Source organism: Xiphophorus maculatus, chromosome 4 (genome assembly GCF_002775205.1).
Source record: "Xiphophorus maculatus strain JP 163 A chromosome 4, X_maculatus-5.0-male, whole genome shotgun sequence".
Classification (NCBI taxonomy): Eukaryota; Metazoa; Chordata; class Actinopteri; order Cyprinodontiformes; family Poeciliidae; genus Xiphophorus; species Xiphophorus maculatus.
The window spans coordinates 909,773-932,894 of NC_036446.1; the positions used below are offsets into that span (position 1 = coordinate 909,773).

Sequence of the window (23,122 nt, forward strand, 5' to 3'; positions counted from 1 at the left end):
CCTGATTTAATCCTGCTGCTTGAATCACCAGCAACAGGAAGGAGCTTTGACAGGTTCTGCTTCCTGCTGCTCCGCACACAACAGAACCGCTCCAACCAGACCCGGGTCAGAACCGCCGGCCCGGAGGTTCTGAACGGATCATCTGTTCATGACGGAGTTAACATGTGAAATAATCCGCACAAATAGGGAACAGGAGAAAATAAACTTAAATGTTTTATGAATCGTGGTTAAAAACTGGATGAAATGTTTCACAAAGATTTCCTGAAATCTGCTGGAAGTGTCATAAATGTCATTTGAAATTAAAATTTGATTGTGTCCAAAATTCTGGGCAACAAAATTAATGCATTCTAAGGAAATAAAAACTTCTGGAGTCTGTTTAGCAGAATCACTGTGTTGGAAACAGCGCTGGGCTTACAGAACCGGACCGCTTTGCTCTTTTACAAACTGGAGAAAATACTGAGCTGCGTCCTGAGCGGCTGGAATCCCGGCTGGTTGTGGGTTTGAATCCCAGTCTGGGGTTTTTCTGCATGTTCTCCCTGGGTACTCCTGCTTCCTCTGAAGCTCAGATCTCACCTTCAGTCCGTCTGATATTTAATTAAATCTGCAGCGAAGCCGCCGCCTGGTTCTTGTAACGCAGCGACGCAGATCCGCCGTGACATCATGGAGGATCTGCAGACGGACACACGCAGTGTCTGCTTTCCATCCTCTGGTCGCTGATCCTGTCTGCTGGACGCCGACCTGCACCAGGCACAAGTCTTTCTGTTACAGTTATACAGAACATAAAGAAGAAAACTGCACTGAGCTTCAGCTTGATTTCTAGAAAAATGCTGGAATCCTTCACAGTTTGGCTGAATGCTGCAGTGCCTTGTTTGCTGCTGATTTCGGGACATGTGGATATTTTTTAATGTTATTTATACATTTATACAGACAGGAATATCTATTTCTGTCTTCATATACGGTGACATTCTATCTTTCTGTGGAAGATTAATTAGGAGGAACTAAAACCAGAAAATCCTTAAAGTCTGCAGAAACTTTTCACATGAAGCTAAATAATTATTTCAGATGAACAGAATCAGTCCGACTGATCATTGGATCATTTCGTGTCTTGGGCTTTTATATTTATCATTTTTTATGTTTTAATTTATTCAAAGCAGTGTGTTGGATATAAAATGAGACTTTGCTTTTTTCTGTCTACAACAGTAAAAATAATGTTGGTCATCCTGCTTCTCTTCTGATGAGCTGTTAACAGTTTTCATTCTGGGCGGTCACTGGGATTCTGGACTGGGAGGAAGTGGGAGAACCCAGAGAAAACTCATCCATTCACAGGGAGAACATGGAAGCTCAGAGTCACAACATGAATCTGTCAGTGGACGGACTGACTGGGAATCTTCTCAGTTCGGTTCGTTCTGATGTTTGGGGCAAGAATAAACGATTCTCATGATTTATTCCAGTCTGCAAAACGACAGTTTGGTGTTTTCATGCATGAGTCCGTCCCGGAAGCAAGAAGTTGCAGAAAGACAGGCGGTGGATCTGTTTTTTTAATGATTGATTTTGGGAAATGTAGGCTAATATAAATTCGGAATCGTAGTAAATAAAAATAATTTCTTTTGCCACAGAGCAACTGGCTGCCTTTACAGGTGAGTCCACCTCACTCCTGCCCCCTGCTGGCCGCTCCAGACCTGACAGCTCTTCTAACCGGATCATTTTTCTGTTCGGTTCGGTCCGAGCAGCAGGTCGGATCTCAGTCGGACCAACCTGGGGAAGTCTGTGCGTCTCCGGATCCATGTCCTGCTTTTAACAAACTTCTCCCGACCTCTGAGAGCGGAACCGCCTGTTAGACAGGAGGAAGAGGAGGAAGAGGAGGAAGGTCCTGCTGTCGGAACAAGATGAAAACAAAGCAGCAGGTTTCAGGACACCGCTGTTAGATAACAGCATTATTATTTCTGCGGGGGACAGGTGGACGCCGCGGGGACAGGTGGACGCCGCGGGGACAGGTGGACATCCCGAGGGACAGGTGGACGCCGCGGGGACAGGTGGACATCCGGAGGGACAGGTGGACACCGCGGGGACAGGTGGACATCCCGAGGGACAGGTGGACGCCGCGGGGACAAGTGGACATCCGGAGGGACAGGCTGGACTGAGGGACTCTAACTTCCTGATGCTCCACCTGAACCGCAGCGGCTTCGCCCTGAAAGGTGATTCGGCTTCACGTCTCGTCTCATTAACTTCTTTATTTTTATTTAATCGAAACCTGAGCGAACCAGCAGCTGCAGCTTCACATCAGGTCTGAAGCTCTGCCGAGGATCCAGAAGTTCTCAGAAACGCCTTCTGGTAGAAACTAAAGCTGGAGGTTAAAGTTCATCTGTTGGTGATGCTGCAGCTTCCGGCCGGTCAGTTGGAAATAATTTAATCTATAATATTATGTAATTCCAGCTTGTTACGGCGGTTTGATGGAGTAAAGCGACAGATTGAGTTTAGATCCCCAGAAGTCTGAGAGGCGCCACCTGCTGGAGGAAAGAGGGAACACGGGGAATATGGCAGGCAGTTTTCTGTAATTACATTCCAGATATTTAAAAATGAGTTTTGACTACTAGATTTTTACTATCCTGAATGATAATTTAAGATTTCTGTTTTTACATTCTGACTTTATTACAAGAAGCCAGAACATCTCCACCTGCTAGCTACATCACATCTCCACCTGCTAGTTACATCACATCTCCACCTGCTAGCTACATCACATCTCCACCTGTTAGCTACATCACATCTCCACCTGCTAGCTACATCACATCTCCACCTGCTAGCTACATCACATCTCCACCTGCTAGTTACATCACATCTCCACCTGCTAGCTACATCCCCCTGTCATCTGCAAACAGCAGGACTCTGTATCTGAAGATTCTTGTCTCACCTCACCTGTCAGCCTGTAACCACTGTAACCCTGAAGAGGCTGAGGCCTGACCCCCAGGTGTCTTTCCTTACCTCACACCTCACTACTGTCTCACTACCATCACACAGGGACCTCTGACAGTTTAAAACTGGAAAAGCAGCAAAGTTGTCGAGCCAGAAACTGGTAGCTGAAGGTTTTTCAAAGTGGAGAACAAAGCTGCTGTATTTGAAAGATGGATCACTCTTAGTGATTTAGGAGAATGTCAGTGTGGCTAATGTTGGGTCTGTGGAGCTCTTTAAGTGGCTCAGACACCAGCTACGTTCCCATTGACAAGGAATTGAGTAAATTGAAAGTACCAAAATAAATTTGCTAAATGGAAACTCACCAATTTTGAAAAAAACTCAATAAAATGTTTTTGTGCAAGGATTATGTATAGAGACATGTATTTTGCAAAACTGCAATGGAAACACTTGCTTTGTTTCACGGAGTCACATGACCAACAGCTGTATGTTACTACTGGCAGAAACGACAAAGAAGATGGCAGGACGTGTGAGGAGGACGATGGTTTTCATCCATCGCTGCCTTGACTTTTAATGTCTTATCACTGGAACAAGCATCTTCATGTGTGATCGTGATTTTTCAGCATTAGCAGAAGATTGACAAACATTTGCGTACATGAGTGAAGGGAACGGAGCTGAGCAGCATCTCAGGCTAACTTCTAGTTTTTCTGTCTTTTCAGTATCTTGCTCGGAGTTGGTCTTCCTTGTTAGCTTGACCCACAGAAGGTTCTTCCATCCCGTCCCGGATCTGTTGCCAGCATGCCCATCATTAGCAATGCCAACCATGACTTCAGCACCTACTCCATCAGCAGCGACGATAGCAGTCTGGACCGCTTCTTCACTGAGATCCCAGAGACCGAGACCCTAAAGGGGGTATACTTCCAACGTGCCCAGCTGCTGCGGGAACCCCAGGCCTCCTTCACGGTGGACCACGCCGTACAGGTCCTCATCAACGTGGGGGGGAACCGCTACGCCTTCCCCTGGAGCACGCTGGAGCAGTTCCCCCAGAGCCGGCTGGCCCGTCTTCGCTCCTGCACCACGCCGGAAGAGATCGCTCGGCTCTGCGACGACTACGACGAGACGTGCCGGGAGTTCTTCTTCGACCGGAACCCCACGGCCTTCAGGGTCATCCTGAACTTCCTGGCGGCAGGGAAGCTGCGTCTTCTCCGGGAGCTGTGCGCCGTCTCTCTGCACGATGAGCTGGACTACTGGGGCGTGGACCCGGGCCACATGGAGCGCTGCTGCCGGCGGCGGATGATCACCCGGGTGGACGAGGTGGCAGAGCGCCGGCGGAAGGAGGAGGAGTGGAGGCAGAAGAGGATGAAGCTGAAGAAGAGACCTCCGCAGGCGGAGAAGGGCTACCGCAGGCTGGTGTCGGCGCTGCGGGAGGTGATGGAAAACCCACACTCGGGTTTGGCGGGGAAGATCTTCGCCTGCCTGTCCATCATCATGGTTCTGGTGACTGTGGTCAGCCTCTGCATCAGCACCATGCCGGACCTCAGAGACGAGGAGAACCGGGTGAGTCTGAGGCTTTCCAGTTTAGGGAACTGGACTGAACCCACCCAGTACTGAGCAAAAGTTCTGAACCAGTTCTACTTTCTGTCCTGACTGACTAATAATGTTTTAAATTTGATCTTTGTTACCAAAACACAGCCGTTTTATTTTTACTTTAATCCGTGATGATAAATCAGTTTTCCAGCGAGAACTGAACTCTGGACCTTCAGCTGAAGCTGAGACTTTTCTGGAAAAGTAACAGAACTTAAACGTTTCCTCATTTTGTTATATGATAAATGAAGACCAGAGATTTTAAGTGATAGGTCAGCATATCATGGACAGAAGTGTGCTTAGATTAGACCAAAATTTACTATTCGGTTTTACAGTCAGAACTTTGGATAGACGGCTCTGTTCCTGAAGCACGGTGGAGGAGTTGTAATGCTGTGGGATGAAGTTCTGTTGGAGACGGTAAACATGCAGAAGATGCTCTGATGTCTGAGACCTGAACTGAAGTTCATGCAAAATGTTGTGTGATGCTAAACAGTTAGCCGCAAACAAAAGGTTTAGCTTGAAGCTAACTTAACGTTTAGCTTCAAGCTAAATATTTTGTTAGCTAAATATTTAGCTTGCTAATTTAATATATAGCTCCAAACTAAACATTTAGCTTGCTAAACATTTATTATTTATTTATAATTTATTTACTTTTATTTATTACTTATCTACATCTCGTTGCTTGTATTTGTGACAGTGCAATGACAATAAAGTTGAATTCTATTCTATTCTAAATATGTAGCTTCAAGCAACATATTTAGATAAGTAACTATTTATGTTTAAATTATAGTTTCAAACTAAATATTGACTTTAAAGCTAAATATTTAGTTTATGAACTCTGTATTTGTGCAGAGCTGCTGATGGCCGGAGCAGAAGTTCAGCTTCCAGCACAGAGGCAGCCAGAGGCATTCAGAACGGCCTAGTCCAAGTTGTTCAGGTTGAGCTGGAGCTGTTTGGTAAGAGGCCTGTCCTGGTTTGATTCTGTCCTCTGGTTGGCAGCCTGAGGCATCAGAGAGCTTTGGGTTGGTGGCTGAAGGCTGCGTCTGGACCGGCCTCATGCAGGGAATCGTGTTTAGTTGAACAGCTGCTGCTCTAATCGCTGCTTTCTGTCGATTTCTAGTTATTGATCTGCCAGATGGATGATCCAGTCTGAGCTCTGATTTAACCTGCTCAGATCTGACATGATGACGGTTCGCTCTCCTCAGGCTGGAAGGTGTTTGGAGAAACATCTCTGATAACTTCCTGTCTCCTGGAGCAGAGCTTCCTGTGGATCAGACTACAAATATCGACTTTATTATTTCCTAAAAGCTGCGTCTGTCGCGCTGACAGGCTCGTTAATCATCTCGGTATTTTTATGCGCCGGCCTTCGCTGTTCTGTTGTTGAATCTCACAGGAAAAGAAAAATGAGTTTTTTCCGTTCCAGCAGGAAGGAAATCGATGCTCTGCAGGTTTTCATGCTGAAAAAAACTTTACAGCTTAACAATTCAGAATATTTAATACTTTCTTAATTTGTTGTTACAATCTGCTGAATTATAAATGTTATTTTCAATTTTATACAAGTGATAAGATAAAACAATGTACTAAGTAATTCATATGTGGATTTCTGTCACTGTCAGCCTTCAATCTTCCTGTAAAGATGAAAACTAAAAATTCAAATTAGCAGAAGGAAAGCAGAGGAAGCAGAACGCTGCGTCCATCATGTCTTTAAACAATAAATGTGAATTAATTTTCTACAGAAACCTGAGGGTATGAGTGAATTTCCCCTGTACTTCCTGACCAACAAGCAGCAGATTTCCTCCCAGCCGGGAATCCTCCGGTCATTTTCCCACCGCTGTTCATCTTCTTCTGGTCTTCCTGCAAAGTTCATCCCAGATCCTCACGCCGCCTTCATCAGCCTGGAGATAATCTGTCACAAAGCTTTTCAGAGCTGATTGTTTTTCATGCAGCAGAGACAGAAACTTTCTTTCATCACAGCAGCTGCTGCTCCTCTGGTTGGTCTCCCGCTCCGGACAGAAACTAAAGTCATGTTTTTATTTGAAACGACCCGTTTGTGACTCCGGTGGTTTGTCCAGGTGTGACCCGGCCTGCTGCTAGCTGGAGGTATAGATCCTGTAACTTCAGGAGGAAATAATCCAGATCTGTGAAACTAGAATGAACCACATCCTCAACAGAAGTTACGGTTAAAGTCATAAGAGGGAAACATTAGGGTTCAATTTTCGGTCAGGTTTTCACCGCGTTGTTCATTCATTCATAACCGTCACAGTTACAAACTAAATATTTAGCTCAGAACAACATATATAGCTTCAAACTAAATACCTTCAAAGTATTTCAGTGAGTTAAATCTTTAGCTTGATAACTACATTTTTAGTTAGCAAAAACATTAGTTAGCAAGCTGATTAGTAGCTCAGACTTACAAACCAAATATGGAGTTTAAAGCTATTTAACCTCAAGCTACACATTTAACACTCAACTGGATAATTAGTTGGCTAATTAAGTATTTAGTTTATGCCAGGCTAACTAGTCCAACTTGTTGCTTCTCTAACTGTGTAGCTTTACAAACGGCTCATCAGTTTCCTGCTGGTACCGTCGTTGACTCTTCGCGTTTCCTCCCGGATGCCGTAGTTTGTTGTAACGTCTCCATGTTTCCTCCTCCGCAGGGCGAATGCTCCCAGAAGTGTCGCAACATGTTTGTGGTGGAGTCGGTGTGCGTGGCCTGGTTCACCCTGGAGTTCCTGCTGCGCTTCGTCAACGCTCCCTCCAAGCTGGCCTTCGCTCGCGGGCCGCTCAACGTCATCGACGCCGTCGCCATCCTGCCGTACTATGTGTCGCTGGTGTTCGACGTCGGGGAGGAGGCGCAGGACGAGGCGGCGATGGGGGCGGGCCGCGGCTACCTGGACAAGCTGAGCCTGATCCTGCGGCTGCTGCGGGCGCTGCGGATCCTGTACGTCATGCGGCTGGCGCGCCACTCCCTGGGCCTGCAGACGCTGGGCGTCACCATGCAGCGCAGCATGCGGGAGTTCGGCCTGCTGTTGCTCTTCGTCTGCGTGGCCGTCGCCCTCTTCTCGCCGCTGGTCCACCTGGCCGAGAGCGAGCTGGCGCCGTTCGCCGCCGCGCACCCCCAGCACAGCTTCAGCAGCATCCCGGCCTCCTACTGGTGGGCCATCATCTCCATGACCACGGTGGGCTACGGCGACATGGTGCCGCGCAGCGTCCCCGGCCAGATGGTGGCGCTCATCAGCATCCTGAGCGGCATCCTCATCATGGCCTTCCCGGCCACCTCCATCTTCCACACCTTCTCTCGCTCTTACCAGGAGCTGAAGCAGGAGTACGAGCGCGTGTGGAAGCAGGAGCGCCACGAGGAGATGAGCGACTTCTCGCAGGAAGACTTCTCATCTGCGTCCAAAAAGAAAAGCGACGGACTGACGTCCAACGCGACGCATCGGTCCACACTGCCACCCTCTGCTTTCTGATGGACATTTCCCTTTAAATCTTTAATCTGACTCCCAGATGGACGTCCAGCTGCGGCCCCTAAGGGCCCGGGTCTGCAGGTCTGGGATGTATCCGGGTAACCAACCTGCAGGAACCGCTGATGTTGGGTCTCCAGCTGAGGAGTCTTCCTTTAATATCTAGTTTAGTTTTGTTCAGTGCTGCAGCTTCAACCCTTTAATGAGTCCAGATTTAGAGAATCTGTTGCATGTGATCCAGAAGGTCCATTAGTATAAATCCCAGCCAACATTTAGTCTGATTTCCCCCTGATAGTCCAGTAAACTCGGTTCTATTGGTACCAAAACATTTAACATCTCCAGCTGCTGTGGTTCTCTCTCTCTCTACTCTGAGTCAAACCAACCTGTTCCCCTCCTGGCCTGTGGGGGCGCTGCACCAAGAACCACTGAAGGAAGCAACACAAAAACCTCTGAAGACACTGAGAGCAACTAGATGGAAACAAGATGGAGGCGTCAGATTTTAGCGGTTGGAGGATTTCTCTTTAGTCATTTCTCCTGCTAGCGCTAGGCTAGCATGTTAGCATTGGTTGTATTTACCCAGAATGCCTTGTGCTGTAATCCACTTCCTGTTTGTGGTGCGGTCTCCGGTCCGCTTGGCGTTCACATTCAAACCGAACCAGAGTTCACTTCAACCAAACCCAGACCAGTTAAGGTCAGAGGTCAATTAGCATTCACACCTCACCAACCAAACCGGACTTTGACTAGACAGACGGACTGCAGTCAGAGTAAAGCGGACTGAACCGAGCTGGGGAAGAATCCTTAAACATAAAGGTTTGACTCGCGTTGTGTTTGTTCTGTTGAGTCTTTCCACTAAACTCACTGGATCAGAGGAAAGAGCCGCTTTGAAAAACACAAACATCTGAACGAAAGGTTCATTTACGATGATAAAATGTCAGATTAGCTTCAGAAAAACGGCAGCGGCGTCTCAGTGATCCGCTCACAGATGATGACTTTCGGGTTGAGTTTTCCAGCCGACTTCAGGATCTGACCGTTAATAAACTGCTGTTCACACAGAGCAGAGACTGGATGCTTAAATCAAACTTAACTACGATCATAAAACCCCAATAAAACATGGACTGGATGAGGAGTTCATAACGACGGGGTTCTGACTCGGTTCCCAGGAGGTGGAAATGGAACCGGGTCTTTTACAGAACCAGATCAGGACTGGAACTGTACTGGTGGGAAAACCATTATGATGGATGGACTTAAAATAAAAATACAGAAATAATTTAAAATGTAATGTCTTCTATAGGCAGGGAAGATATTGATTTATAAAAGCAATAAAAAGAGTCAAACATCCAAGAGGCTGAACAGTTTTTAGCCTCAGGGTTGGGATACGAGTCGTTTCCTCGTGTTGTAATGTGAAGTCATGATTATCATCATTAAACCATCAGTTCCTGTCTAAACCAGACTTTAGCAGAAGTTTTTCTCCTCTGTGGTTCAGGAAACTTTCCAGCTCAACTTGGATTCCAGTTCATGTTCTGGAAAAAAGTCTCGTTTAAAATCCAGACCAAATAATAAAGGTTAAAACTAAGTTAGCAAGACAGCAATGCATTTAAACTCTTTAACCACACGCTCATGTTGAGAAGAGGTTGTCTGACTGCCTTTTATTATTTAAAATAATGTTTTTTTCCATAGTAAAGTGCTAAGAATCAACGTATTTTCCAGCCATTGGGCTGTTGCTGCCATCTAGTGATAAAGTTTGAAATCGCAACAATCAAACCAGAACCTCTGATTTCACTTTCCTCCATTTCTCCGTTCCTCCTCTTTTCTTTTGCTCTGTTGGTTTTCTGTTTTTGCATTAATTCATGTAGACCTGATCTATAAAATGTTTTCTATAGAAAAGACACAGGGAATCCTGGGAGTTTGAGTGCTTCTGTCGCTGGCCCTTTAAGGCATAAGATGGAATAAATGAATAAATCAACATGTTGATCAAACTTTTGGGGATATTTGCATTTTTATTGTTTCCATCTGTTTCTGTCTGCATTCATTTCCCGTCTGAAGGTCTACACTTAAAAATGCATTTTTTCTATTAATAATGTAAATGTAAGACGTGAAGGTTGAAAATGTGCAAAGTGTTTGTTCAGGCTCTGAACCGCCTTTGGTGTTGATCACAATCCTCCGTCTGACGCAGTGACTGAGTGAAGCCGCAGAAATCATCCAGCTGCTGCATTCAGGGCCGACCGGCTGCACACTAATGGAGATTTTAAAACCCAAAACTCATTTCACGCAGAGGACTGAAGAAGGTTCGCTCCTTTACTCGTTTCACCTCAAAGTTTGGTTGAATCAATAAAAACACGAGATTAACGGGCAGAAAACCAGGAGGAGCCATTTAAAGTTACAGTCAAATATTAACAGCATTTGGGGTGTTTTAAAAAAAGTGGTTTATTTTCTAAAGATATTTTTTCACCATTCAAATAAGATATTTGATTAGCGAGCTAAATATTTAGTTTGTAAGCTACATTTTGCTCCAAACTAAATATTTACCTGTAGCAGGTCCAGATGGTGACCAGCATGAGGCGGAAACCCACACAAACCTCCCCACGGCAGCAGAGAAATTAATAATACTGAGGATATATGGAACAAAATCAAACACAGACATTATCAGAGCAGCTATTATAATCTTAATCTTATATTTCTGCACATTTTTAGCAACTAAATGTCATTTTATAACTGCTAGCCCAACTCACCAGCACAGACAGCTCAGCTCAACTGAGACAGAGACGCAGCTGCGCAGAAGAGATGTGTCACATCAATTACCGTCCCCCCCGCAACAAGTAACAACAGGAACTATAAACTTGGCAACGAAAATAAAAGGAAATTAGTATAAAAGTAGAAATAGTAAAAATAATATGTTCCACTGAAAGTTAATTTATAATAATAATAATAATAAAATCAACTTTCTACACTGACATATTTCAGAAAACATTCATGATCACCAAGATAAAGAACATGAAGCAGCAGATAGGAAAATACGGCTTTTATTACGAAATGAGTAACTTTGAGCTGAACGTGATCAACTTTTCCAGCAACATGTTTTCAGCTGACAAACAAAAAGCAAAAACAAACCAAAGTTTCATTAAAACCCTTAAATTCAAGTTGAGAACAATCAGTAAAAAAACTAAATGTTACTAAATGTTACTAATTGTTACTAAATGTTACTAATTGTTACTAAATGTTACTAATTGTTACTAATTGTTACTAAATGTTACTAATTGTTACTAATTGTTACTAAATGTTACTAATTGTTACTAAATGTTACTAATTGTTACTAATTATTACTAAATGTTACCAATTGTTACATTCTCCATCAGACAAACTGAAAATCAACTCAGAGTTTATAAAATCATAAATTAGCAGCAAAAACGGAGAACTATCAGCGACACGTCCAGTGTGTCGTTAAAACATCAGAACGGTTCTTCCCGCTCCAGCAGACTCGGTTCCGACCCAGATCCAGATCTCAGCGGAGCCGTTTTTCTTTCCCAAACTCTTTCTTCAGTGTCTGGGTCCAGCTCCAGGTGGGATCCAGGCAGAACTTCTTGTTGCTCTCAGTGGTGACTCTGCAGGAGAACAACATGCAGGAGGTTCAGAACCGGACCGGCTGGCAGAACACACAGCTTCTGGGTCAGAACCGGACCAGCTGACCGCCCAACACCAGAACAAAGTTCAAACTTTGGTATTTATGCATCTTTAAAAGCCACTTCACAGTCTGGTCTGTGAGCCCAGAATGTCGTTTTGATGCTAATTTATTATATTGATTCTGTTTTCAGGGATTGTTTCAGCCATTTATTAAAGTTGTGGTGAACTCACATGACAGATCTGACTTTGCAGTGAATCGGAGAGTTCTTCATCTCCTTCACTTTCCCTATGGGAATCGGCGTGTTGCCGTTGCCTTGGCAACAGGCACCACGTATCACGCCCGGACCGACTGGAGCTGCGAACAAAACCAGAACTTCAGCACCAACAACAGATTGACAGCTGAAGCAGAGAGACAGAGGAGAGGAGGAGGAGATTCTCCATCAGCGGAGAGTAGTAGGAGAAAGTTTCTGACCTGCAGAGCTGGACCGCAGGGAGCAGAGGAGAGCCAGGAGGCAGAGGCTCAGCTGGATCTTCATGGTTCCGGAGGTTCTGGAAGGGTGCCGGACCGGTCCGGCCGGCTCCGTTTATATGTTCAGCAGCAGCTGTTCTCAGAAAGCAGCGACTGCTCTTCCTCCTCTTTCTCCTCTTCCTCTTTCTCTGAAAAGGATCTTCATCCTGACGGAAAGCAGGAAACTGGTTTTATGGATCAACTTTCAGTTCAGTTTTTTATGGCTCTAATTCACAGCAAATCTCAAAAATCATTTTAATTCAGTCATTCAAATCGATCTGAGTTATAAATCAATGCATTATGATCAGTTTATTAATCAATAGCTCTTTTCCTAAACAACACATTTCCCATTAAACTCCTTTTCTAAGATGGTTTATATCTAAACTTTGTTTGAGTTCATCATTTAATCCCATGAATCTTCACATTGACATGCAAACAAACTAATAAAAAACACAAATGATGATAATAAAGTTATAAAATAACAATAATGATCTACTAAAGGAGGTAATAATAACAGAAGGAAGGACTGACGGACCAATCAGATCTCTGATTATTAATAGGTTCATATGTGAGAATCTGAGATTATAATCTGGATTTAACAGAGAAGCTAAACCAGGAGAAATATAATCTCAGTTTTAGTTTTCATCAGAACTCATCGCTTCTTCACTTCATTATCAGACGTGGATTTAATGCCGTCCAGATCAGCAGAACTTCACCTCAACCCGACCTCCTGCTGACCTCAGGTTGAAGCAGAAAACCAGCAGCTTCACCTCAGGTTTCCATGGAAACCGAGTCCTGCGAAGTTCACAGATGGGCGGCAGAGACACGAGGAACTGAAACTGGAAGTGCTGAGACGTTTCACCGCCGTTCGCCAAACACTCAGAAAGCAGAAATGAAACGCTTCGTAGAAGAACGATCCCTGAAACTCTTCCAGAACCGTTCCAGAAAGTTCGGCTCAAAGAAAAACTTTTCCTCTGAGTCTGGGAGTTCAGCTGGGGCACCGCCAGGCGACCTCTGACCTCAGGCCACACTGAGGTCTGCTAACGAACCAGCCAGGCTCCCTGTGGATCATGGCTTCCATCTGGAGAGGAACGCGCTCACCTCCATACTGCACATAAAAGCAGTTTTATGAAGGAAGTTCATCATTTTCCATGGAAGTGTTTGAAGCTGTAGAGACGATGTTTGGACCGAATCATTGACCTCGTTGTCAGGAAGACATTTTGCAGCTGATGTTTATGGTGAGGGACATGTGTCCTCTGTCTTTAACTTCCTGGATCATGTCTTGATTAAATAGCTTTCTCTCCTTTAGTACACCAGTTCCTCCTGCAGAAAACAGCCCCACAGCATGATGCTGCCTCTCCCATGCTTCCCAGTTGGTGTGGTGGTTTTACCATACCAACTGGGACAACTGGGACAACTGGGACAGGTCCACTTCAGGCCACATCCTGAGTCAGTCTGCATATTCTGGATTTAAGCTAAACTATGTTGTGTTTAACTAGTTCAGAGCTACATATTTAGCTTGGAGCTAAATAGTTAACTGGTTAACTAACTTAACTTGCTAGCTAAGTATTTAGCTTTAAACTAAATACTTATTTCGAAACTGTGACATTTATGAAAGTGAAACTTGGTGAAAATATGACTAAATCTAAAGTTTGAGGCTAAATATTTAGCTTGCTAACTCATTTTGGTGAGACTGAATAGCTTCGAAGCTGATGCTGCCACTTGCTGCATCTACAATCACCATTAACAAATATTATAAAACCCTGCTTTTATGTTGATAATTCACTTCTGCTTATCGGCAAGTAAATTTGGATATTAGCTAAATATTCTTTGAGCTAGTTTAATATTTATCTGCAGCTAAAATAAGTATTTAGCGCGTTCGAAGCTAAACATGCAGTTTGGAGCTAAATAGTTAGCTTGTTCATGTAACATTTGTCTTACTAGCTAAATTTTTTGTTTCAATCAATCTTTATTTCAGACACAAAAGAGGTCCATAGTAAAAACAAAAAGAAAAGAAAAAGAAAACAAAAAGGAATATGACAGTCACTGAGCCACAAATAAATGATGACGCCAATGTTTCCACAATCTATTTGTGGAAACATTTTCAATTTGAAACGGTGATATTTATAAATGAATGACAGGCTAAATAACCCAAATTATTGCTGTTCATTTTTAACTGGTAATTTTATAAACGGTATCCCATACATCCAAAAGTATTACTACCTAATAAATATGTTAAATAAATGCAGCTTCTTCTCAGCCATAGATGATATAATCCAGCTGCAGTACTCCCAGTGTGCCGCCAGGTGTCGCTGTTTCTCCTCTGAGATGATCTGTGACTGCTGACGATTTAAAGGAGACAATAAAACACGTTCAGTTTTCAACTTTTATTGGTTAGGTCATCCAGCTACCTCACCCTTACGCATTTAACTTAAAATTCATTTTGATTTTATTAAATTAAAAGAAAAACAAAAGCATTAAAACAAACTTCATTCAAACTCGTCACTTAAAAAATGCAAGAAAAGAAAATCAAACAGGATCTAAAAAACAACAGCATCAAACCCAAAGTGATTGAAACTGCGCCACAATGAAGGTGAATCTGTAGAAAGGTGGACAACAGATGCTCAGGCAGGTTCGCTCCATCACCGGGCCGGCGGTACCGAAACCGGGTCGCGGCAGGCGGAGTCGGACTCCGGCCCGGTCCCTAGAAGCCGAAGGTGTTCTCTCCGCTGTACGCCACGTACAGGAAGCCGTCCTCGTCTTTCTCCTTATCGTACAGCTGCCCCATCGTGATGCTGCAACGGATCAGAGGCGCCATTATTTAACCACCCTAAAGTATTCACACCCACAAACGACCCACAGGTCTGAAGACTGAGTTCTGATCAGAGGAACTGAATGATGGAAAACCAAAACTACACGTCACCCTGAACACACCATGACTCCCAGTGAAACATGGAAGAGGCAGCATCATGCTGCGGGAAGCGGCGGAAGATGGACGGAGTTAAATAATCCTGGAAGAAAATCTTTTAAAGGTTCAGCTTCCAGCAGGTCGACCGCCTGAACATCCAGCCGGAGAAATTATGGGATGGTTTACATTAGAGGGGTCCAAAGTGTGGCGCAGGGGCCATCTGTGGTCCTGGAAATGATTTTGATCTGCCCTCTGACCACAAGACATGAATGGGAAAAATTTGGCCAACAAACAGAAAAACAACTGATGAGCCAAAAACCTCAGGAACTGTTTTTTTTTAAAAGCAGCAGTTGCTGCGTTTCTGTTACAAATGAGCCAAAACTTTGACAATTTTCCACTAATGTCAAAAAACAACAAAAAAACTATTTCAGAAGTGCTGCGTTTCCATGAAATAAGAAATGAAATGAAATTTCTCATGGTTTGCTCCAGTAGCAACATCATGTGATGCAAAACAATGTTTTTATTAAATAAACTAATTTCAAAGGGACCAAAAATCCCACCTCATCCTGGTGCAAAAACTTTTTATTGAAAAACAAGATTTTTAAAAATTCTTGTGTTTCCATTAAGAGAATTTATTTTCTAAATGTCAAACTGCGTAATTACAGTCACTGGAAACGCAGTTGGACTTTAAAATAATAGATTTATTTATTTATTTTCCTCCGAAGAGTTTTTGCGGCGCTAGTGGCTCGTATTTTTTCTACAGTAGGTAGACAGGAAGGAGGGACGACATGCGGTAAAGGTCGTCAGGACCGGGAGTCGAACCCGCGACGTCCGCGTCGAGGACTGGGGCCTCCAGGCGTGGGGCGTGCTAACCCGCTGCGCCACCACAGCACGCCCCACAGTAATAGATTTTATTAAAATTTGGTTTACCAAACAGCAGGTAGAACATTAAAAAAAAGAAAATTCACAATAAACTCATTTTTCATTTTTGATTTAATGAATTTTGTGGATTTGCTTTAATTTGCCATTTTTAACCACAAAGGAAAAAAGTTGAGATGAAAGCAGATTCATGGGTTAGAGTGGCCTACTCAAAGTCTAGACCTGAAAAAGCTGATGTTCTCCATCCAACCTGACTGAGCTGGAGACGTTTTCAGTCAGAAGACCTACTCTCCACACTTTTCAGATTCTATCTATTATTCATTTTAGAGATTTAAAATGTCTTCCAGTTCCAGTGTTAAATCTTCATTAGAACCTAAAGTTTATTGATCTCAGAATATGATCTTGCATTATTATGCCTTTATTAAAATTATAATACTTTAAATGGTCTCAAAATAACAATATTATCGTTTATCGTGATAACTTCAGGGATGATTTATCGTCCAGGAACCGTTGTTATGGTGACAGGTCAACGTAAACATGAGAAATAATGAGATGTGATGATTTACAGGTCAGATTTCTGCACACGGTCGGATTCTGGTGGGAAACTGGGTGAAAAAGAGGTCAAAGTTCAAAATAAAACCAGGAGAGCCAGAGTTTGGGATCAGGTCTGGATCCCCGGCGGGAAAACCGACTCAGGGCGGAAACAGGAAGCTGACCTGGACTGAGGGACGGTTTTGTCCACAAACAGGAAGATGGCCTTCTCCGACGGCAGCTGGATGCGTTTCCTGATGATCCACATGAACTGGGCCACCGTGATGTCGGACGGCACCAGGTACTTCCTCTTATCGATGTCCACGATCTGGGAGCCCGACACCTTCTCCACGATGACCTGCCAGGGACAGAGACGTTAGAGGCGGGGACACGTCCCGCCGTGGGGACACGTCCCGCCGCGGGGACACGTCCCGCAGGGAGGACACGTCCCGCCGCGGGGACACGTCCCGCCGCGGGGACACTCACCGGGACCCGGTCCGGATACTTGCTGCGGATCTTGGTCGACTCTAAGCAGCGATGTTCTGCAGAGTAAACACACACAGAGATCAGCAGGATGCTAACTGGACCTGGAGGAGATCGGAAGCTGCGGAGACGGATCTCTGACAGCGGATCTATGAGATCCCAGGAATCTGCCGTCCATCAGGCAGGAAACCCCCAGCACAGGAGGAATCCTCTGCCCTCCAAACACAATTCATGACATTTATTTGCAAAACAAAATCCTGCAGATTTACAGACGAAATTAGATTTTGGTCGAGTGGCAGCTCCAGAAAGCCTGGAGGTCCATTAGCGGAGATGAGTTCAAAGATTGGAGGAAATTCTGGTTTCATGGAGGAGAGCAAGTGGCTTTCTGAGGAAATGAGGCCCGCATCAGGAGGAGAGGATGCTTTCAGTTTCAGCTGGAATCATGAAGCCTGGTGGATCCGGCCCGGTACAGAACCCGGTTCGGTTCGGCTTCCAGCGGATGTTCTCCGGGTTCCTGGCAGCAGTTCTGGTTGGAGCTTCAGCACCAACAGCCATCTTTAAACCCGACTTACTTCCAGCAGCTCCCCCTCACAACAACCAGGCCAGAACCCGAACAGAACCGTTTCTAAGCAGCATCTTCACCCAATTCCAGCTGAAATCGTCCAATCAGAGCCACAAACCCGGATTGGACTCAAACCGGTCCTGTGTCAGAACCGTTTCTCCGGTTTTTAACGCTTCTTACCCAGGGAGTGATCCTCTTTGAACATCCACTTCATGTTGGCCGTGTCCGGGCGGGTTCCGCTCGACGCTGCGGGTTTCAGAGGAGAGTCCCGGTTCCGGTTCCTCAGCGGGTCTGGCGGTGATGGTTCCCCGGAGTTAGCGCTCGTTCAGAGGCGGCAGCGGCAGTAAAACCTTCGCTAAACCAGATAAACAACAACAACAACAAACTCCTCCGTCTCCTTCTTCACAGCCAGGCCTCTAAGCTCCGCCCACCGTGACGTCACCGTGGGCTGTACCACTCCGCGGCTCAGAGAAGGTTTGGAGTAAAGAGAAAACTGCTGGTTTATTCTCGGTATTGATTCCGAAAATACGAAGCATTGTTCAATAACTTCTATTATTTATTATCAGCCTTTATAAACCACAGAACTTTATGCTTTAGTTGACAATATATCCCGTCTGCCGGTGTTACACCCGCAATAAGACGCTTCTTCGCTCATAGTTTCGCCCGTTAACAACGCCGCCATATTGGTAAGGTAAACTACTGCTGTGATGCCACAGGAGGAACACAACACTGGACATAACACTGTTGTTTTATTTAGAAATTAAAATAATTTGATGCGCATGTATGCAGGAATAACAGATTTCGGTCATACAGCTTTTATTTATTGATAGTCCACTTCCACTTATTGACACGTGAATTAGCATGTTAGCTAAATATATTTATTGTAAACTAATTATTTTGCTAGCTCAAAGATAAACATTTTTGTATGGAGCTAAATATTTAGTTTTAAACTGACATTTATAAATGAATAAATGAGTGAAAATATGACACAGAAAAATTAATCCCCATTTTTCTTTCTCATCACAGGCTAAATAACTCAGATTATTGCTAATCATTTTTGTCTGTGTAAATGTAAAAACATGACATCATATCCTCTTGGAAACACATTATAGATTACAGTCAACTCATTAAAGGACGAATTTCTCAATAAAAATTTTGCAAAAAGAAGAAAATATATATATGTATATATACTGTATATAAAAGAAGATGTGGTGTAGCATGTCACTAGATGTCACTACATCCTTCACGCTGCACCTTTAAAGTGTTTGAATTGATTAAGTTTCAATACATTGTTTGGGTAAATGTCTTGGTTAAATCATCTCATAAAAATAAAAAATAAAACATGAAATCTGCAGGAAGCGATGGAGTTAAAGATGAGCTGCTATTTCCTGTTTCCACCTGCAGATGGCGCTCTGGTCTGGTCGCCTGGCGGCAGCGGCTTTCCGAGGTGATGTCCGGTGGAGAGGCCGAACGGCTGCGCCTCCTGCTCCTCCTTCACTTCGGGCCGCAGCCTGAACCCCCCCTGGAAACTGAGGTCAAAGAGCTCACAGGGGGCAAAGGTCAAAGGTTTCTCCATCAGCAGGCCTCCCAGGCGAGCGCGCCATCCCTCCAGCATCTGGGCGCGGACAGCGGCGGGACAGTGAACCGGATCCCAGAAGATCTGAGGAGCCAGAACCTGAAACCCGCAGAAGTTCAGAATCCCGTTCTGAAGAAAAACAAACCAACATGAAGGACTTTTAGATTTCCAAACGTTTTTACCAAATAAACCCTGAAAACACTGGGGTCAGAGGTCAGCTTTTAACACTACAGGTCAAACAGACACAAATCAAATAGTTAGAATATCAAGAAAAACATAAGAATTTATTGTATGGAGCTAAATTGGAGCCACAACATGTGTTCAAAATAAGACATTTAGAAACAGAATAAATAAATAATTTTAAGTTGTAGAATATATTTTTTATTGAACGATAAAATTCTGTGAGGAAATGGAAATGTCCTTAGAACATCATTGGTATTTAACGTTTATTGGTTTTGAAAAATAATGCAGATTCAAGCTGCTTATGTCAACATCACAACACAAAAATATGTGATTTCAACAAATTGGTGCAACATTTTCAGGTCATGTTATTTTTCAAAACCAGTCATGTAAACATTGAATTTTATTTTTCCAGTTAAACTTTTTTTGTTGTTTTAAATAACTTTTTTTTTTCACTTTAAATATTTTAAAATTATTTGATTTGAACAAACTTTATGGCTTCAATGTAGCTCCATATTTCTTTCCGCTTTACTTTCTGATTCTGGTTCTTAAATGGATTTTTCTTCACAATCCTGTCAACGCTGCGGTTCTCCCTGGTGGACCTTCACACTTTTTTCTTCCACTCAACTTTCCATGAACATGTTTGGATACAGAACTCCTCTTTGGCCGTGACCTGGGTGTGTCTCACCTGCAGCGGCCACAGCGTGACGTTTATGTCTCCGTCGATGCCGTCGGGCTGAAACATGGACTCTGGGGCTCCGGTGGTGAACGACAGCAGAGCCTTCTTGTCCTGAAGGAAACACGGATCAGCAGCGTTCAACATTTATTGTGTCAGGTTTGGAGATCTTCCCTGGGTGACTGTGACCTTGAAAACGCCCTTGCTGTAGATTTTCTGCAGGCTGAAGGCGAACCCCTGAGTGAGGACGCGGTCGAACCAACCCTTCAGGACGGCCGGGACGCTGAACCAGTAGAGAGGAAACTGGAGACGGCAGGAGAAAAAACTTAACATTTCATCAAAAGAAATCTCCTCTGGCAGATTGTGACTCTTTAAAAAGGCGTAAAGCGTTACTGTTCCACCGATACCGCCTCTCTTTTGTAAAGGAGTAAATATTTTTAATTTAATAAGATATAAACCTCATTATAACGACATTAAGATGAGACATTTTTCTCATTTTAACAAGATTTGAAGCAAATTGTGGATTTATTTTATAAACAGAGCAGCCAGTCCAGCTAACATGTAGAAAAATAATAAAATAATAAAAATGTTTTGATTTTTGGTTTGTTTTATTGTGACTTTTATTGTGAAACTCAGGAGTGCTAAGCAAACCGGTTGAAATTAGCAATAAATCAATTAATCAAAACTCAGGAATTTCCATTTGCATGATTTATTGTTTTTCTCTTCCTAATAAAAGCTGGATGCTAAAAGTCTTCAGATCCTGTTTTTGAAGGATCATTTTCTTTATGGAGACGGAATAATTCATTATATTTGTTGATTCGGTTGTTATTTTTATTTATTTGGGATTTTTAAAATGTCTCCCATTTAAATTTAAAGGTTATTGATCTTTGAGAATGTGTAGTTATGCCAGTATCATTGAACTTGAAAATGGTCTCAAAACAATAATATTATTGATTATCATAATAACTACTCCAGAAAACCTGCCGGTTTGCATAAACCTGAGGAACAAATGAAACGTGACGATTTGTGGGTCAGACGTCAGTAACTTTAGCAGCTGATACACATTTCCAGGTTGCTAAGCTTTTTCTGATTTTATTAAATCAAACAAATTGGTGTCAAATAATCAATTCAGTTTTTCACGTTTTTTGTTTGAACATTTTGATGATGACCTCTGCTGACCTCTGGGAACTGTTTTATTTTAGTAAATCCTAGGGCCACAAACGTTGGACATTAATTTAGTTACATTTGACAGAAGCTGATTTCGCTCAGGTCCACAGAAGTGACCTCTGACCTGGAAGATGATCAGCTGCGCCTCCTCTAGCTTGCGCTGCTCGGCGGTGATGTCATCGCTCAGGCGGCCCTCGGTCCAGGCCCGCATCGTCTCATCGCCGTACTGGAAGTGATCCGGGTTCTTCAGGTCGCCTAGGCAACAGAAACGGCATCAAGAGGAGAAACTCTGCAGACAAACGGATCATCACAGCAGCGAAGTGGAAACTGACCCCAAAAATATGAAAGAAGGAAGGAAATGAACCACAAAATAACCTCAAAAATGAAAAGAAAATGGCTGTAAAATATGGAAAACATCTGCAGAGACACAGAGATGCTGGAAAAACAAGAGAAAAAGAAACAGAACAAAAAATGAACTAAAATCTGCTGGGAAATGAGCAGCTGCTCACATTCCACAGGAAAAATCATTTTTCACAGTTAAAACCATGTTGTTCATAAAACAGACTGAGCAGAAAGCATGACGTCACAGCCTTCATCACGGAGGAGGAGGGGGGTCACCGATGATGTCATCCTGCGTGGCGCTGGCTCTGAAGTTCATGGCGTAAAGGTCAGACACGGTGACCCGGAAGCCCTGACCCGACAGCTCCTGGACCGCCGCGTCCCGCAGCGCCGCGTTGAACGAAGCCGGGCTCTGATGGGCGAAGACGATCAGAGCCGCTTTCTGAGCTGGAAACACCGGAACCGGACCGGAACCGGACCAAACAGGTCAGAACAGATTTTACATAGGAGGAGGCTTTATTATTACTGTTATAACTAGTAGTAATAACAATTCATTAATGTTTATGATTATAATATTAGTAGTAATTATATGGTTTATTTTCTGACAAATCATTATTAATAAAATAATAAATCATCATTTTAATTATTTTTAATAATAAACTTGTTTTGTATGATTATACAAAAGTAAAATGCATTTCTTGCGTCAAATATCAAATTAATTTAATAATTTCTTTTCTTTGTGCTCCAGTAATAATTTTTCATTTTCTGTCAGAATATGCAGATTTTCTTTCAATTTAAAATAAAAACACGTGTGACACTAACTGCTTCGGAAACATGAAATAAATTTTAATTTAACGTCTAAATATGTTGCAATAAAAATAAACAAAGTTTTTTAAATTAACCGATTTCTAGATTATAAACATTTACATTCTCACAATATTGTAATTTTAAGTCGATTAATTCTGCTGGGCAGGAAAAAAAAACACAAATGCTTAATTTTAGACTAAAATAACAAAGTTAATCAACTAAAGATATTTTTATCTTTAGCGGGTCGTTCAGGTGAACCTACCCATGCTGAGCGTTCAGGTCCGCAGGCTGCAGCCGCCGCGGCTTCAAATCCGGGTTTTTATCCGCGCTGAGGCCGCAGGAGCGTGAGAACCGACCGGATCTGAATCCGGACGGAGTGGATGCGTGAGGACGTGCAGGAGATCAAGAGACTGCAGGAGCGAGCGTGTGTGTGTGTGTGTGTGTGTGTGTGTGTGTGTGTGTGTGTGTGTGTGTGTGTGTGTGTGTGTGTGTGTGTGTGTGTGTGTGTGTGTGTGTGTGTGTGTTTGGATCGCTTTCAGAGGATTATCTGCCGGGATCATGTGGTTTCTGAAACGCTTTAATCTGATTTAATTTCTTCTTGTTGGGAGCGAAGCGCGGGAACGTCACATCAATCGTCGCGGCTCATTCACCGCCTCGGTGGACGTCACGAGGACCGGCTGCAGCTTCCGGTTCCCTCTGGGAGGAAAACACCGGAATGAGGTCTGCAGCTGCACTTAGTGGAGGCAATGGAGATATGGAGAGAAAATAGTCTCAAAATACCTGTGTGTGTGTGTGTGTGTGTGGTGTGTGTGTGTGGGTGTGTGGTGTGTGTGTGTGTGGGTGTGTGTGCGTGTGTGTGTGTGTGTGTGGTGTGTGTGTGTGGGTGTGTGTGTGTGCGTGTGTGTGTGTGTGTGGTGTGTGGGTGTGTGGGTG

The 23,122-nt window shown here is 43.7% G+C and overlaps 4 protein-coding genes across 5 annotated transcripts; 1 reads left to right on the top strand and 3 right to left on the bottom strand.

Moving 5' to 3' along the window:
* The first annotated feature begins 1,687 nt into the window (after positions 1 to 1,687).
* LOC102220970 (potassium voltage-gated channel subfamily G member 4-like) lies at positions 1,688 to 8,351 on the top strand. 2 transcript variants are annotated; one of them, XM_005809500.2, is made up of 3 exons: positions 1,688 to 2,195; positions 3,627 to 4,464; positions 7,149 to 8,351. In XM_005809500.2, the coding sequence occupies exons 2-3, from the start codon at positions 3,706 to 3,708 to the stop codon at positions 7,959 to 7,961; spliced, it is 1,572 nt and encodes a 523-aa protein (XP_005809557.1). In that variant the 5' UTR covers positions 1,688 to 2,195; positions 3,627 to 3,705; the 3' UTR covers positions 7,962 to 8,351. The 2 variants fall into 2 exon arrangements, with proteins under 2 accessions (XP_005809557.1, XP_023188791.1); XM_023333023.1 differs by lacking the exon at positions 1,688 to 2,195 and adding an exon at positions 2,211 to 2,390.
* A 2,910-nt stretch (positions 8,352 to 11,261) lies between these two features.
* Positions 11,262 to 12,199, bottom strand: LOC111608461 (eotaxin-like). Its single transcript, XM_023332953.1, has 3 exons — positions 12,046 to 12,199; positions 11,805 to 11,928; positions 11,262 to 11,554 (listed from the first exon to the last, which is right to left on the bottom strand). Exons 1-3 carry the CDS (start codon positions 12,107 to 12,109, stop codon positions 11,455 to 11,457), a joined length of 288 nt encoding a protein of 95 aa, XP_023188721.1. The 5' UTR covers positions 12,110 to 12,199; the 3' UTR covers positions 11,262 to 11,454.
* A 2,254-nt stretch (positions 12,200 to 14,453) lies between these two features.
* LOC102217957 (gamma-aminobutyric acid receptor-associated protein-like 2) lies at positions 14,454 to 17,882 on the bottom strand. The gene is made up of 4 exons (XM_005809489.3): positions 17,625 to 17,882; positions 16,886 to 16,941; positions 16,585 to 16,757; positions 14,454 to 14,876 (listed from the first exon to the last, which is right to left on the bottom strand). The coding sequence occupies exons 1-4, from the start codon at positions 17,656 to 17,658 to the stop codon at positions 14,786 to 14,788; spliced, it is 354 nt and encodes a 117-aa protein (XP_005809546.1). The 5' UTR covers positions 17,659 to 17,882; the 3' UTR covers positions 14,454 to 14,785.
* A 292-nt stretch (positions 17,883 to 18,174) lies between these two features.
* Positions 18,175 to 22,616, bottom strand: LOC102221236 (NAD(P)H dehydrogenase [quinone] 1-like). The gene is made up of 6 exons (XM_014472679.2): positions 22,452 to 22,616; positions 21,662 to 21,829; positions 21,168 to 21,298; positions 20,066 to 20,179; positions 19,889 to 19,990; positions 18,175 to 19,149 (listed from the first exon to the last, which is right to left on the bottom strand). Exons 1-6 carry the CDS (start codon positions 22,453 to 22,455, stop codon positions 18,826 to 18,828), a joined length of 843 nt encoding a protein of 280 aa, XP_014328165.1. The 5' UTR covers positions 22,456 to 22,616; the 3' UTR covers positions 18,175 to 18,825.
* Positions 22,617 to 23,122: the final 506 nt, after the last annotated feature.